At 39.5% G+C, this 13,169-nt stretch overlaps 3 protein-coding genes and 2 pseudogenes across 5 annotated transcripts; 4 read left to right on the top strand and 1 right to left on the bottom strand.

The window, feature by feature from the left end:
- The first annotated feature begins 288 nt into the window (after positions 1-288).
- LOC104783321 (putative F-box/FBD/LRR-repeat protein At1g22000 pseudogene) lies at positions 289-2,066 on the top strand (annotated as a pseudogene). The gene is made up of 3 exons (XR_015596333.1): positions 289-1,313; positions 1,421-1,563; positions 1,665-2,066. The product of XR_015596333.1 is annotated as a putative F-box/FBD/LRR-repeat protein At1g22000 pseudogene (transcript).
- Positions 2,067-2,525: 459 nt separating this feature from the next.
- Positions 2,526-4,480, top strand: LOC104783322 (peptidyl-prolyl cis-trans isomerase CYP21-3, mitochondrial). Its single transcript, XM_010508465.3, has 7 exons — positions 2,526-2,755; positions 3,031-3,230; positions 3,372-3,411; positions 3,559-3,609; positions 3,699-3,784; positions 3,887-4,015; positions 4,135-4,480. Exons 2-7 carry the CDS (start codon positions 3,079-3,081, stop codon positions 4,370-4,372), a joined length of 696 nt encoding a protein of 231 aa, XP_010506767.1. The 5' UTR covers positions 2,526-2,755; positions 3,031-3,078; the 3' UTR covers positions 4,373-4,480.
- Positions 4,481-4,529: 49 nt separating this feature from the next.
- On the bottom strand, positions 4,530-7,584 carry LOC104793724 (DEAD-box ATP-dependent RNA helicase 24). Its single transcript, XM_087512136.1, has 5 exons — positions 6,811-7,584; positions 5,493-6,721; positions 5,308-5,347; positions 4,760-5,129; positions 4,530-4,677 (listed from the first exon to the last, which is right to left on the bottom strand). Exons 1-5 carry the CDS (start codon positions 7,415-7,417, stop codon positions 4,626-4,628), a joined length of 2,298 nt encoding a protein of 765 aa, XP_087368262.1. The 5' UTR covers positions 7,418-7,584; the 3' UTR covers positions 4,530-4,625.
- Positions 7,585-7,899: 315 nt separating this feature from the next.
- LOC104783324 (uncharacterized) lies at positions 7,900-8,907 on the top strand (annotated as a pseudogene).
- A 345-nt stretch (positions 8,908-9,252) lies between these two features.
- LOC104783325 (uncharacterized) lies at positions 9,253-12,873 on the top strand. 2 transcript variants are annotated; one of them, XM_010508470.3, is made up of 7 exons: positions 9,253-9,790; positions 10,166-10,781; positions 11,140-11,644; positions 11,733-11,833; positions 11,929-12,018; positions 12,113-12,237; positions 12,545-12,873. In XM_010508470.3, exons 2-7 carry the CDS (start codon positions 10,254-10,256, stop codon positions 12,684-12,686), a joined length of 1,491 nt encoding a protein of 496 aa, XP_010506772.1. In that variant the 5' UTR covers positions 9,253-9,790; positions 10,166-10,253; the 3' UTR covers positions 12,687-12,873. The 2 variants fall into 2 exon arrangements, with proteins under 2 accessions (XP_010506772.1, XP_087368260.1); XM_087512134.1 differs by having other exon boundaries at positions 9,979-10,781.
- Positions 12,874-13,169: the final 296 nt, after the last annotated feature.

Genomic DNA, 13,169 nt, shown 5'->3' with positions numbered 1-13,169 from the left:
TGATTGGTATAATAACAATTGAAACTCCAAGTGCCTCTCTGTGAGCGAGAGAGTTATGTCGTGAGTCATCAAAATCAACTCCACACACTTACGTGGAATGATATGATTTGTTTAGATTTTTAGAAGTTATTCAAATTTAATAAATAATCAAAAATGTTAATTTACCTAATTATTTTATTTTGGGACTTATTTCCTAAACAAGACATCTTCTTCTACAATCTTCAAATCTCTCTTCAGTGTGACTTGGGGGTTCGAGTTGATCATTCTTCGTCCGTCATCATCATTATCTTAGTCGTCTCTAATTTCAAGCTTGCTTGCGGTAAGTTGTTTCTAGTTAGGGATTTAATCTCATCCCTCTTAGTTTTTTCCCCGGAACAGATTAGGGTTTTTGTTACAATTGGGCCGCACAACAACTATGGGTTTGTTGAGGATTGAGAGAATATGTGATTTGCCAGACGATTTGCTGTTGAGGATCTTACTCCTCCTCCCGCCAAAAGATGCAGTGGCCACTGGGATCTTGTCTAAACGATGGCGTTACCTCTGGAAGATGCTCCATAAACTCACCTTCAAAGAAGACGACGACCAAGGGAGCGAGGAGAGCTTTGTGTGGTTTGTTGACAAGACACTGCAACACCATAATGCTAGTAAGCCTTGTTGTCGAACTGTGTCCACGATGTCCTCCTGTAGTTGATGTCAGAAAGTGGGTTGACAAGGCAGTTAACCACGGTGTGAAAGATTTAGTTTTCAAGCTCCTCTGGACAGGAGAAGGAGAGCCCACAAGCTTACCTGAGAGCCTCTACACATGCGACTCTCTCGTTTCGTTAACTCTATCAAACGAGATTCTAGTCGACGTTTCTTTCCCGGCTAGCCTACCATCTCTCTCATATCTGAAGCTTGTCAGCGTGTTCTACAAAGACGAAGAATCTCTTGTTAGGCTTTTGTCAAGTTCCCCTGTTCTCCAAGAACTCCGGGTTGAAAGAGGTTATAAGGATGATGGCTTGACAAACTTTGTCGTGAAAGTGCCTTCCTTGAAAAAATTTGTTTATGAGACCCCCGAAAGATCGACCATGGATATGCCCCCGGAAGAGGGAGAAGAACATCACATTGGGTCGTTGGTGATAGATTCACCTGGATTAACAGGTTTAAAAATAACTGACTATAGGGGTCGGTGGGGAGACTATTGTACTTTGATGGATAATTTTATTTGCCTTGAGACCGTAGCCAGCACCGCAGTTGCTAACCATGATAATGAAAAGTTTCTACGATGTTTTTCTTCTGCCAGACGTCTCAACTTGTATTTATCCGAATCAATGGTATATCCCTCGGGCCCGATCGATCTCTCCTCTGTTCCTTGTTGCTTGCTTGCTTGGTCAGCCAATCTTCTTTTTTTTTTTTTTTTGGTTTGTTTGTTTTATTGCAGGTTGCGTGTGGGTGTTGTAAAAACATTAAGTTCCCTAGGCTCACAGATTTAGTCGTTAATGCATTAACAGTATATTGGTTGAACCAGTTATGTTTTTGCTTCACAACTCTCCTAAACTGAAAACTCTTACTCTCTACACCACGGTAAGTGGCCATGCCATCATCCCTTAATTAACATCTAGTTTTGATGAATTTTTAATAAAATGTAAATTAAAAAGTTAAAATATTGTAATGGTGTGTATCAGGGGTGTCCCCAATGTTCGTGGAACCAGCCGAGTACTATTCCCCAATGCTTATCGTCTCATCTAGAGATTGTTCAGTGGTGATACTATGAAGGAAAAGAAGATGAGAAACAACTAATGAAATACATTCTCGCTAACTCAAAATGTTTAAAGACAGTGGAGATGTCCTTCATAGCAAAATGCGATCTCAAAGCGTGGCAAAAGGAGTTAGAAGCTATGCCTAGGATTTCAGCATCATCTCGGTTTCTTTACTCAATTGGAGTTCTTAGCGGGCCGGCTACTTCATCTTCGATTTCAGTTTTTTTGATTATTTATTGGGTGAAAAATCTATCTATATATCCTAAAATGTTTTTAGAATTATCATTAGTCGTAAGTTATTTCAAAAGATTTTGGTGTTCAAATTAAAAGGACTCTCTAGTGTTCAATGGTGTTTCCCTTTGTTCATCACTGTGTCTCTCTTGTCTAGAGTGGCTGTGGTTTACTAAAAAAGGTTTTAGCCATTACTGTGTCTCTCTTGTTTAGAGTAGCTGTTGTTTAGGGAGACTAAGAGATGAGCAACGGTCAACGGAGAAAGAAGGAGATATATATGTTGTTTTTGGTTAGAAGATCTCGTGGACAGTAAAAAAAACTGGTTTGTGAACTCAAATGTTGCTTTAGAATTTGAAAGAAAGAAAAAATAATCGAAAATTTGATTAATTTGGTAAATAGAAAACCTATTTTAACCTGATCCACTGGTAAAACGAGAATCCATTTCAATTCAATTTTGGTGATTTACATAAAAATCCAAAAATTCGGGAAAATTTAAGTTCCTTTGTTGTTAGTCATATTAGAACGAGTGAGTTACTAGTAGTAAAGTAGTAAATTGTTGGTACAGTAATAATAATAGAAACTCTCTCTTAAGTGAGTGCCTCTGTGTGAGCGAGAGAGTTATGTCGTCAGTCATCTTCTTCTTCTCTTCCCTTTAAAGTTTAAAGGGCACAAAAATAGATTAATTAGACCCAAACAAATCATCACTCGACTTTGCGGAAACAACAACACAGAGAGACTCACACTTGCAAGAATTGGAAGAAGAAGAAGAAGAAGACCAAGGAGAGGTTTATAATCTGAGTTTTGCTCTCTTTCTGTTTTCAGATTTCGACTTTGTTTCCAGAGATTTCGAATTATGGATTGATTGATCTGTGTTGTTTCTTTCTCTCGAATCTTGTCAAATCGTAACTTAGATTTAAGGAAATATTTATACATATAATTCTCGATCTCGAATTCTTTGTAGATTTGAGTTATCCTGAAGAAGCTAACCGCTCTTGATATGCCGAATTCTAATTGGTTTTTTTTGATTCGTCTTCTTCTTCTTCTTCTTCTTCTTCTTCAGAGTTTTTATTTTGTTGGGGGATCTGAAGTTTTTTTGTGAAAGTAGCTAATGGCGAAGATCAAACCTCAAGCCTTATTGCAGCAAAGCAAGAAGAAAAAAGGACCTTCTCGGATAAGCATAACCAACATCGTCATTTACACCTTGGCTCTGCTTCTGCTTGTCTTCGTTCTCTTCTCTGCTTACAGACGTTGGACTCTTAGGTTCTCAATACTGCCCTGCTCTTAAGATTTGATTCTTTCTTTAATTCCCATACGCTTGCTTGGACTAGTCTAGAAACATATACTTGGTGTTAGTTTCTTGGTGTCAAATTTTACTGAGGAATTACTTTTTTCCAATTTCAGATCTGAGATCCCATCGCACAATGGTAGATCAGTTCTTGAGGTATGCCTCTCTCTCTCTCTTTCTCTCTCTCTCTCTCTCTATATATATATATATAGCTTATTACTACTGTGATTTAGCTTCCCCTGCTTGGTTTGTTTTGTTTCCATGACCGTGACAAATAGTTATGAATGATTGTCCTGTTTATAGGATGCAGCCTTCCCTGGGAGTATTAAGAATTCCCATCTTCCCCGGTTTGCTGTGAGTTTTATATCCCTTATGTTTTTCTTCAGTTTCGTATTTGCTTACGACAATTTCTGATATTTTCTTTTCTTTTGTTTGATCGCTAGACTTTGGATACTGGCAAAGGTTCAGTGACCATTGAACTGTTCAAGGCTACTGCTCCCACTGTTGTTGACCAATTCATGAAATTATGGTAAGCTTAAAAACTCCTTCAGTTCCACATCATATTTTGCCTTTTTTTTTTAAAACTTAATTCTTAGCATAAACTTTGTTTGTTTGTCATTGGTCTGCGCAGTCAAGATGGCTATTTCAAAGGTTTCTTATTCAGTCGAGTTGTAAAGAATTCTGTGATTCAAGCGGGTGCCTCTGGTGAGTTCGATGCTGTCAAGGATTGGGCACTCGAAAGGAAGAACCTTGATACCAGGTTGGTTTTCATATCTCGTTAGGAAAAGATATGACAAAAAGCTTAGATTTACTTTTTCCCCAGGCTAATGATGGATGATGGATTCTTTCTCTCTGTGTTTTTTTTTTTTTTTATCGAAGTTTGAAACAAGAAGAATTCATGGTGGGAACTCCTAAAGCTAAAAACGAGCAAGGAGGATTCGACTTCTTCATTGTATCTGCTCAGATCACAGATCTGAACGAGAAATTGACAGTCTTTGGTCGTGTTGCTAAGGGACAAGACGTCGTTCAGGACATCGAGGAGGTTGAGACTGATGAACAGTATCAACCAAAGTCACCAATTGAGATCATGTCCGTCACTTTGCTTCAAGACATGTAATAAAAAGCTTTGCCTCTCTCATCTCTTGTATGAAACTCAAGTGTGATTCTTTTTTCTTTCTTTTTTTTGGTAATTGAACCTTTTTATTATCATATCTATTTTGCATCATTTTTTCACCTAGAAAGAATTAAATCTGAACACTTGAAAACTTACGAAAAGGATAAACAACAATATTTTAAAAACAAATTATACAACATTCGTTACACATTTGCGTAAACCACTTCATCAAACTATCATGCAAAACGTGGCGCACTCAATTATCCCAACCAGATCTTCTCTTCCTCTCTCTAGGCCGATTCTCCGAACTGCAACAGTAAGAGAAAACAGGTCAATAATACTATTACTATGTCACAACTTGCAAAATAGTGAAACTAAAAAGAATCGAACCTCTGTGAATGCTCCTGGCTGGAGTTATGTAATGAGGCGTTATGAGTAGGTGCGACTGGGGGAGGTTGACTCTGAGTTCTACCCATGTCCCCACCAATGGTACCACCTGAGACAAACCCCATTAGGGATGGTCTCTTGTTTGGATAAGCTTGGTTTTGTGGATTGGATGTCGTTGCGGCAACAAAGCTATTCTTGAATTGGGCCATTACTCCAGTTCTCACGGAATTGATCACCCCGCTTCTACTCGACGCAGCTTTAAAAGATGGCGCCCCACTTGGTTCCGAGCTAAATCCAATACCAAGACCAAAATCAACACCACGTACCCCTCTGTTTCCACCTCCTCCTCTACCACCTCGTCCTTTCTTCCCACCTACATCAGAAGAGATTTCAGAGATCAAGCACAGGTTTTGGATAGTTTCACTCACTTCACAAGAAGATCTATGCAGAGAAACATTAAACTTTTCCTTTTTGGATTCATCTACCAGTGCAAAGTTTCTCTTAATAATACTAATAGTGCTACAATACAAGTAAAGCTACAGAACGCATACCTCCTTTTCTCCCTTCACGCTTGGATTTGAATCGTCCATCCTATTAATTTACAAAGATAAAAATTAACTCAAAAACATATCTTAATCTACGCAAAAACGAAATGAAGCTAGTAGGATGAACAATCATAGAGGATGCAAGAAATAATTTTTATAAAACGTTGTCAACAAAGGGAAACTGTTATTACCTTCATAGCGAGATCCATGAGTTCTGGAGGTACATTCTGACCAGCAGCAACCAAACTGTTTACCAATTCACCCGCAAATCTAGCTTCTCTCTGCGTAACAAGTGTATAGGCAACCCCATCTTTATCACCAGCACGGCCTGTTCTACCAATACGATGTACATGCATGTCCATATCTTTTGCAATGTCATAATTAACCACGGTCTTGAGTGACTTAATGTCTAGACCTCGGGCAGCAACATCAGTGGCAATCAGCACATGGTAGATTCCAGATTTGAACTTCTGCAAAGTTTCCATTCGCGATGCCTGGTCTTTATCACCGTGAAGAGCAGCAACTTTAAAAGAATTTAGAGTAAGCTGAGCTTCGATCTCATCAACAGTGGCCTTTTTAGAAGCGAACACTAATACGTCACCGTCATCAATCATTCCAGGGAGCTTCTCAAGTAGCCAGGGAAGCTTGTCAGCATCAGAAGTTATTACATTGACAACTTGCGTAATATCTTCATTGGCCATCCCCACTTCACCAATTGTGACTCTAATAGGATCTGAGAGGATTTCCCTAGCTAATTTTTCAACTTTCCAAGGCATAGTGGCTGAAAACAGTAAAGTCTGGCGATCAGGACGAATCTGGCCAACGATAGACCTTACTTGCGGCTCAAAACCGAGGTCAAACATCCGATCTGCCTCATCAAGAACCAAATAAGAGGCTCTCATCATTGTCAAAGCCTTCATCTTCAGCATGTCTATCAACCTTCCCGGAGTAGCAACAACAATCTCGCATCCTGCCTTGAGTTCCTTAAACTGCTCAAGCTTAGACATTCCACCGTACACAGCAGAAACCCGTAGACCATATGCTTTTGAAAATTTCTTAGCTTCCAAGAATATCTGATGAGCCAGTTCTCTAGTTGGAGCACAAATGACACCAATTGGACCTTCGTCTTTCTGAAGTTCGGGCTGATCCATAATATGCACAATCATGGGAAGAACAAATGCTGCGGTCTTTCCTGAACCAGTTTTGGCTATGCTAATAACATCTCGACCAGATAGCACAATGGGTAAAGCCTGACACTGGATTGTTGTAGGCTTTACATAAGCTTGCTTTTTGATAGCACTCATAATCTGTGAGGAAAATCCACAATCCTCAAAGGTCTTAACTGGCCGATGAACATCAAAACCCGACACACGGATCCCCAACCGCTGACGGTAATCTGAAGTTTCTTGTTCACTCATTCCTGTGGATAAAGAAAACTTTAATCAAAATTTGGATCCAACACCAAGACCTATAAGAAAGCAAGTAACTTTAACGAATAGAGAGACTTACCCGATATAGATTCCGCCTCCTCGTAGAAGTCCTTATTAATCGGTTCGTAATCAATGGAGCTATGATCCAGAGCTGGAATCGGCTCAATCTTCCTTTTATCCACGACAATGGGGTTATCATCGGAATCATACTCCAGCATCCCAGCATCCACGGCCTTGGCTGCAGCATACACCTCCTCGTCAGAGTTATAACCAGCGTTAAGCGCGTCTGCGGCAAGTGTAAGGCCTAAATCCTTCTTCGCCTTGAGGAAACTCTCAATATGATCGTCATCCTCGTCGTCCTTGTACCTCTCCAGCTTCTCCTTTGGCTTAGGAGGAGGAGCAGCTTTCATCTCCTGGTGAATTCCCTCCATAAAAGCATCTAACGGATCGATCTCATCATCATCGCCACCGTTAGCCGCCGCAGAACCGCCGCCTTCTTCGACGTCTTCGTCAGCTTCTTCGTTTTCTATATAATCAATGTTATCTAGATCGGCATCTTCGGAGTTGTCTCCGCCGCGAGACGACGGAGGGGCGTAGAGACGTTGCGGTGCTTCAGATCGCTCGAAACTGTAGGTAGTTTGCCGATTTATGCCGAATTTTTCAATTCCAAACTTCCGATTAGACATATTTCACCTTTGAATTACTCTTCTCTCAGCTATAGCTTTGTTGAGCAAAGCTCTCTCAACTGTTGCTAAGCTTCGTTACGACGAATTTAGGTTTCGTGTGTGTGTGTGTGTGTTTTTTTTTCCGGTGGTAATGTAAATTAGAGAGGAAGGAGAGACGAGTAAAATAATTATTTCCCGGGTTTACCGACTTGTTAATGTCTATACACTTGGGCCTATACTGGGCCTTTGTTAAGCACTATTTTTGTACTATCACCCAATTAGTAGCAGATTAGTGTTTAATGATTTTTCTTTGCAACATTTTTTTTAACTTGTCTCCTTTTAAAGGGTTTTTTTTGGTTATATTATTATGAATCTATAACAGGGTTTTAAATTTGGGTTTTTGAGAGTACCTTTTGAAACCTCTCATGTAATTTAGCATTTCCAAAAATTTGGCACCTTTAAAACCAGTCAATTTATATATAGTTAAACCTTTTTAAATTCCCAACCATCACCAACTAATTTTACAAAAAATAATAATGGAGCCTTACAAAGCAATAATTCTCATCGGAGTTACTGTTTTCTATTATACATTCTCCGGCGGCGTATCCAACGTCCAAGGCATCGGTCGTTCAGTAAAGGATGATACATCCCAAGTCCCCGCTTCCTCACCTGAGGCTTCGCTTCTCCAACCGCCTGTATCATCAATCTCAGCCGTCCCAGCCTCCGCACCAGCCCCCACCTCAGATGACGTAAGCTCCGGATCTTCAACTTCCACGACGGAGACACCCGCACCCGGACCATCCCAAGAAGACATCGACATCGACTTCGACTCCGTAACAAACATAGCAGATCTTGCTCCTAAATTCGAGCACATAAACAATTTCGATTTCTCGTCCATGAAGATAGACACGACGGCGAAAGATCTCTGCAAGAACACAGACTACAACAACGAATGCATCGCCGCGATTCTCCCGGATCTACAGAAACGAGATGGCGAAGGAGGAGGAGGAGGAGGAGGAAGCAGAGGGTTCGAGGCCAAGGATGTGATGCGAATGGAAGCCGAGTCTCTGTTCAAAAAAGCGAACGCGACTCTCGAATACGCCAAGCGTGTGATGGAAGATAGCAAAACGCCGATGACGGTGAAAGAGGCGATGAGTGTTTGCGTCGAGAATTACGAGTCGTTGGTCTCGAGTCTTGAAGACGCGAGGACGGCGATGGACGGTGGAGATTGGATTCAGTTTTGAGCGCGGCGATCTCCGATGTGTCAACTTGCTCTGATATATTCGTGGATGTTCCGGGTGTTGATTCGCCGACGGCGTCTCTAGATGAGCTCATGAAGAAGCTTTGTAGCAACGTTTTGGCCATGTCTCAAAAGGTTCAGAACCGTTAGATCTTATTATGTGGTCTCCGAAGTTTTTGAATGTTCAAATTTTTTGATTAGACGTTTGTATACAATTTTACTTTATGATTACTCGTCTTTTTAGTACTATAAGATTTTTTTTGTTTACAAATTTTACCTGGAAAACCAAAATTAGGTACATTCCAAACTTTTACTCATTTAACCAGTTAATCAGCAAGTTTCAAGTAAATTATATAATCAACATTCAAAATTGATTGTTTGTTTTAAAATTATAGTAGCAATCTTTAGAATTTCTTAATAAAATGTTTTTATTCAATTTCTTTTTTAAAATTATAGTAGCAAATATCATTGTCCCACTATGATATTGATAATAGTCACAAGTTTACTATTTCATATAGTTAAAGACGTATAGTGTGATTTTTCACGCGAGAAGTAAAATTAAAAAAAAAAAAAAAAAGCACGTGTCTTTATATGACGTGACAGAAAGGGCTAACATAAACAGACGGAAGTGCATATCATCTTAACATGCGCCGCACCGGCAGGTCTAAAAAACAAAGCAGAAAAAAATCAACGCAGCAGAAGAAAAAGGAAACAAACGAGAGAGATGAGAGAGAGTAGAAAAAAAAAGAAGGGAAAACGAGTTCACTCTCTGAGTCGATTCACCGAATCTAAAGGGAAAACGAGTTCACTCTCTTTGAGATTTGTTTTTTTTGTTTTTTTTTGTTTTTTTTGGTATTTCTATTTTTTGTATGCGAGTGTGTGTGTGTGTGGGTTTGGTGTTGAAATAGCAAAAAAAAAAATGGTGAAGGAAGAGATAATTAGTCTCTCACCTCCTCCTCCTCCTCCTCTTTACTACTTCTACTTGTCTTCTCTTCACGCTTTCTTAATTCTTCTTATTCCCAATTCTTCCCCTAACCCTAATTCTCCCTTGCTTCAATTCTCGATTTTTCCCTCTTTTCTGGTTTCTTCTTACTTTCATCATCATCATCCTCTTCTCTACTCTCCCAATTCGTCTCTCCTTAGCAATCTTCAAGGTATTCTATTCTCTTCGTGGCTTCTCTCTTTTTTTTTTTTTTTTTTGATTTTTTTTTTCGTGTTGATAGATCAAAGTATTGCTTTTTCTTTTTTGAAAGCTTGTATGATTCCGTGTTTATTGCTCTGATACTTCATTGTGGCTTTTCGTTTTGATCGTTTTTGTGTGTTGGTTTCAATTCGTCGCTAGTTCTGGATCCGACGAGAGAGATCGTGGCCTCCTCCTTTAGGAAAGTTTAGTTCTTGTTTGTAATTTTCAATTGATTACTCGGTTCTGATTTGATCTGGAATTCTGATGATACACTCGTTTTAATTTCAATTTCTGTTTGCTTTAATTGGATCTGATGATTCTACGTCTTCTTGTGCTTGCTTCTCAGTATTGTTGGAGCTTTGGGGTTTCTCTATTCATCAGTTAATCTTGCACAGCGATAAGAGTTTTTTTTATATGCTTACAAATGATCTACAATGGAAGACAATGGTGGTGCTTATTGTGATGGTATGAGGAATAATAATACTGTGAGGAAGAAACGTAGCTTGACTTGTCGTCGTCCTCGTCCCGAGGGATCAAATCTTTTGACACCTTCAGATCATTTCAGCAACATCTCTAGTGATGATATACCGGCTTTTGATACCAACCCTAGAAGGAAAGAGTTTAGTCTTAGCCATTGTATATCACGTGCTGAATCTATAGCTGTTTCTGAAAGAGGAAACAATGATTCTCGGCGAAGAGAGATCATCAACAGAAACAAACGTTCGACTGAAGGTCTACTCGCTCCTGCAAGCTGGAAAAACGCTAGCCGGGAAGATGAAGAAGGTAAAGATGCGATCAATGGAAAGGGAACTGATTCGGGTGGGTTAGAGCGAGAAACTAAGAGAATGAAGCTTAAGATCGGTGGTGTGAGTCGGCTGGTTCATGCTAATGGTTCTTCATCTAGAAAGTCTTCAAAACCACTCAATGATGATACTACTACTCGGCTTAACCATGATTTGCAGGTGAATCGTTTGGATATCTTGACAAAGCTCTCAACTTGTTGAATTGTCTCCCATCAAATAGTACTTTCTATCAACCTATTATTGCATTGAGTATATCTTTTCCGGTTAATGCTACGCTCTTTTCGGGCCTTGCGGCCCATAATCTCCTCGGGGTCGGGTTAAATTAGTCTCTTATCCGCCGCTTGATCTCAAACTAGCAAGTGTTTGATGTTTATGGACAGCAATCTGAAAATGTTTTCTGAAGCATTTTACTTTAGTGGATTTATTTGTGTCTTAATTTCCTGTGGTGGGTTTTTCTCGACAGTTTAGATTATGCAAACTTTAATATCTTTTTACATTAAATTTTATTTAATTGCAGGAAAGTTCTGAAGATTGTGATTCCCCTCTAGATAAGAAGGCTGATCTTGAGGGAGTTACTTGGGATGCTGAGATAGACGGATCTATGACGGGGAAGAGAAAACAAGGGGAGCCAACAGGCTCGGTTCGCAAGAGCAAACGAGCACCAAAAAAACGAGTTTTTGATAGCGATGATGACAATGATGACGAGATCAGGTATTTGGAAAAGCTGAAATATAAGAGAGTTTCTGTGTGTAACGACGATACTGAGTCAGGATCAGGAAGGAAGCAATTGAAGCCATCTGGGATTACAAATGGGGAAAATTCGGGCAAGAAGAAAACTGTGTCTGAACAGGCGTCCGAAGACATGGATTGTGCGGAGGAACTTGAAGCGGTGTCTGATGAAAAAGAGATTGGTAATAATGACAGTAAGAGGGAATCAACTTTGACTAGTCGTCAGCGAGCCCTTGCTTCTGGCAAATCAAGCGCGATTGATTTTTCAGATGGATTACCTCCTACATCGAGAAGTAAGGTTTTAATCTTTTTGCTACTTCCACATAAATCTTTAGCAATACAGGGTTATAATGTATGGTGGCAACGTATGTTGACAAATAGGGAAAAAGGAGACTCTTTCAGAAATGGAGCAGCAATTGAAGAAGGCAGAAGCTGCTCAAAGGCGAAAAGTTCAGATTGAGAAGGCTGCAAGAGAGTCTGAGGTTGGTGTTTTTCTCTTTTCTTTCTCTATTGTGTTATGTACATTAATGAATTGGCAGATGACGAGAGTATGATCTTTTGGTTTTTGTTTTCACAGGCAGAGGCCATTAAAAAAATTCTAGGTCAAGATTCGAGCAGGAAGAAGCGTGGAGACAAAATCAAGAAACGACTCGATGAGTTGGCTCAGGTAATTGGGATATTAGCACATGATAAACCATCTCTTTTGCTAACACATTCTTTCTTAGTAAAACGGAAAATAAGAGTCAACATGTGTTCTGCAGGAGAAGGCTGCACAAGAGGAGAAAGCCTCAACTTGTTACATCAGAACAATAATGGGTCCTAATGGAACCACTGTTTCATTTCCAATTGACAAAGTGCCTAGCCTGTTCGAACCCAAACCATCAGGGTATGCTACTCTCTCTTTTTTTTTTTTTCGCAGAGTCTGTTTGGAACCAGACCAATTCATGATTTGATGTCCCTTAATCTCGTAGCTGATTGATGTGAAAAACTACACATGTTAGCTACATCATCTTGTTAGTGAGGAGTATAAAATAGATGGTAGGAACTGCTTCAAATGTGATGGGTATGAATGACTAAGGAGTAGTGCTCTATATTAGAATTCGATTTACAAAGGTTCGTTGGGTCTGTTGCTATTATTCTACATTTCATCAAAGAAAATAAAGGCAAGTGCACTTTTTTTTGGGAATCTGCAGGTATCCTCCTCCGCGGGAAAATTGCGCAGGTCCATCATGCACCAATCCTTACAAGTATCGCGATTCGAAGACTAAACTTCCTCTATGCAGCCTCAAATGCTACAAGGCGGTTCAGGAACAACAGCAGATTGCCCCGGCTTAGATATATTGATTGAAATTTTTTTGATCGAAAGGAGAAGTGCTTAGCTTCCTGATTATATACTACAGAAGACTAATTGTTTAGTTTTTTTTTTTAACTTTGCTTTCAGACTTCTCTGATCATCATTTGGGACTAGATTTTTTTTTCCTTTGTGACGAGATCGTGGCCGTCCATTGGCTTTACCAAACCATCACATCATAGCCGTTCACATATACAAATCTCCAACGGCTATCTCCGTTTTAAATAGAGATAAAATACGATTTGTTTTTTTTAAAAGACATCATGATACGAAATGCTCAATTATTGAAAGCAAGTGAAGGCATCATGGATTACAAGTACGTCGTCGTTTCTCTGAGCTGTTGTGTTTAAGTCTCTCTACTTCTGATTTTTAAAAAAAAATTATCATCCTCATTCCTCCATAACTTTTGTAATTTTGTTTCTTTTTAGTTGACAATTGTGCAGACAAAAGAAAGAAACTTATATTAC

Source organism: Camelina sativa, chromosome 4 (genome assembly GCF_030686135.1).
Source record: "Camelina sativa cultivar CO46 ecotype springtype chromosome 4, ASM3068613v1".
Lineage (NCBI taxonomy): Eukaryota > Viridiplantae > Streptophyta > Magnoliopsida > Brassicales > Brassicaceae > Camelina > Camelina sativa.
This window is presented reverse-complemented; position numbering and strand designations above follow the sequence as displayed.

Excerpts from the sequence above, each read along its gene's own strand:
- LOC104783322 (XM_010508465.3), top strand. The coding sequence starts at position 3,079 with ATGGCGAAGATCAAACCTCAAGCCTTATTGCAGCAAAGCAAGAAGAAA. Across the intron at positions 3,412-3,558 it reads ATGGTAGATCAGTTCTTGAG|GATGCAGCCTTCCCTGGGAG; the intron begins GTATGCCTCTCT and ends TCCTGTTTATAG. Across the intron at positions 4,016-4,134 it reads AGGAAGAACCTTGATACCAG|TTTGAAACAAGAAGAATTCA; the intron begins GTTGGTTTTCAT and ends TTTTTATCGAAG.
- LOC104793724 (XM_087512136.1), bottom strand. The coding sequence starts at position 7,417 with ATGTCTAATCGGAAGTTTGGAATTGAAAAATTCGGCATAAATCGGCAA. Across the intron at positions 6,722-6,810 it reads GGAGGCGGAATCTATATCGG|GAATGAGTGAACAAGAAACT; the intron begins GTAAGTCTCTCT and ends CTTTATCCACAG. Across the intron at positions 4,678-4,759 it reads AGCCAGGAGCATTCACAGAG|TTCGGAGAATCGGCCTAGAG; the intron begins GTTCGATTCTTT and ends TTACTGTTGCAG.
- LOC104783325 (XM_010508470.3), top strand. The coding sequence starts at position 10,254 with ATGGAAGACAATGGTGGTGCTTATTGTGATGGTATGAGGAATAATAAT. Across the intron at positions 12,019-12,112 it reads GACTCGATGAGTTGGCTCAG|GAGAAGGCTGCACAAGAGGA; the intron begins GTAATTGGGATA and ends TGTGTTCTGCAG. Across the intron at positions 12,238-12,544 it reads TTCGAACCCAAACCATCAGG|GTATCCTCCTCCGCGGGAAA; the intron begins GTATGCTACTCT and ends GGGAATCTGCAG.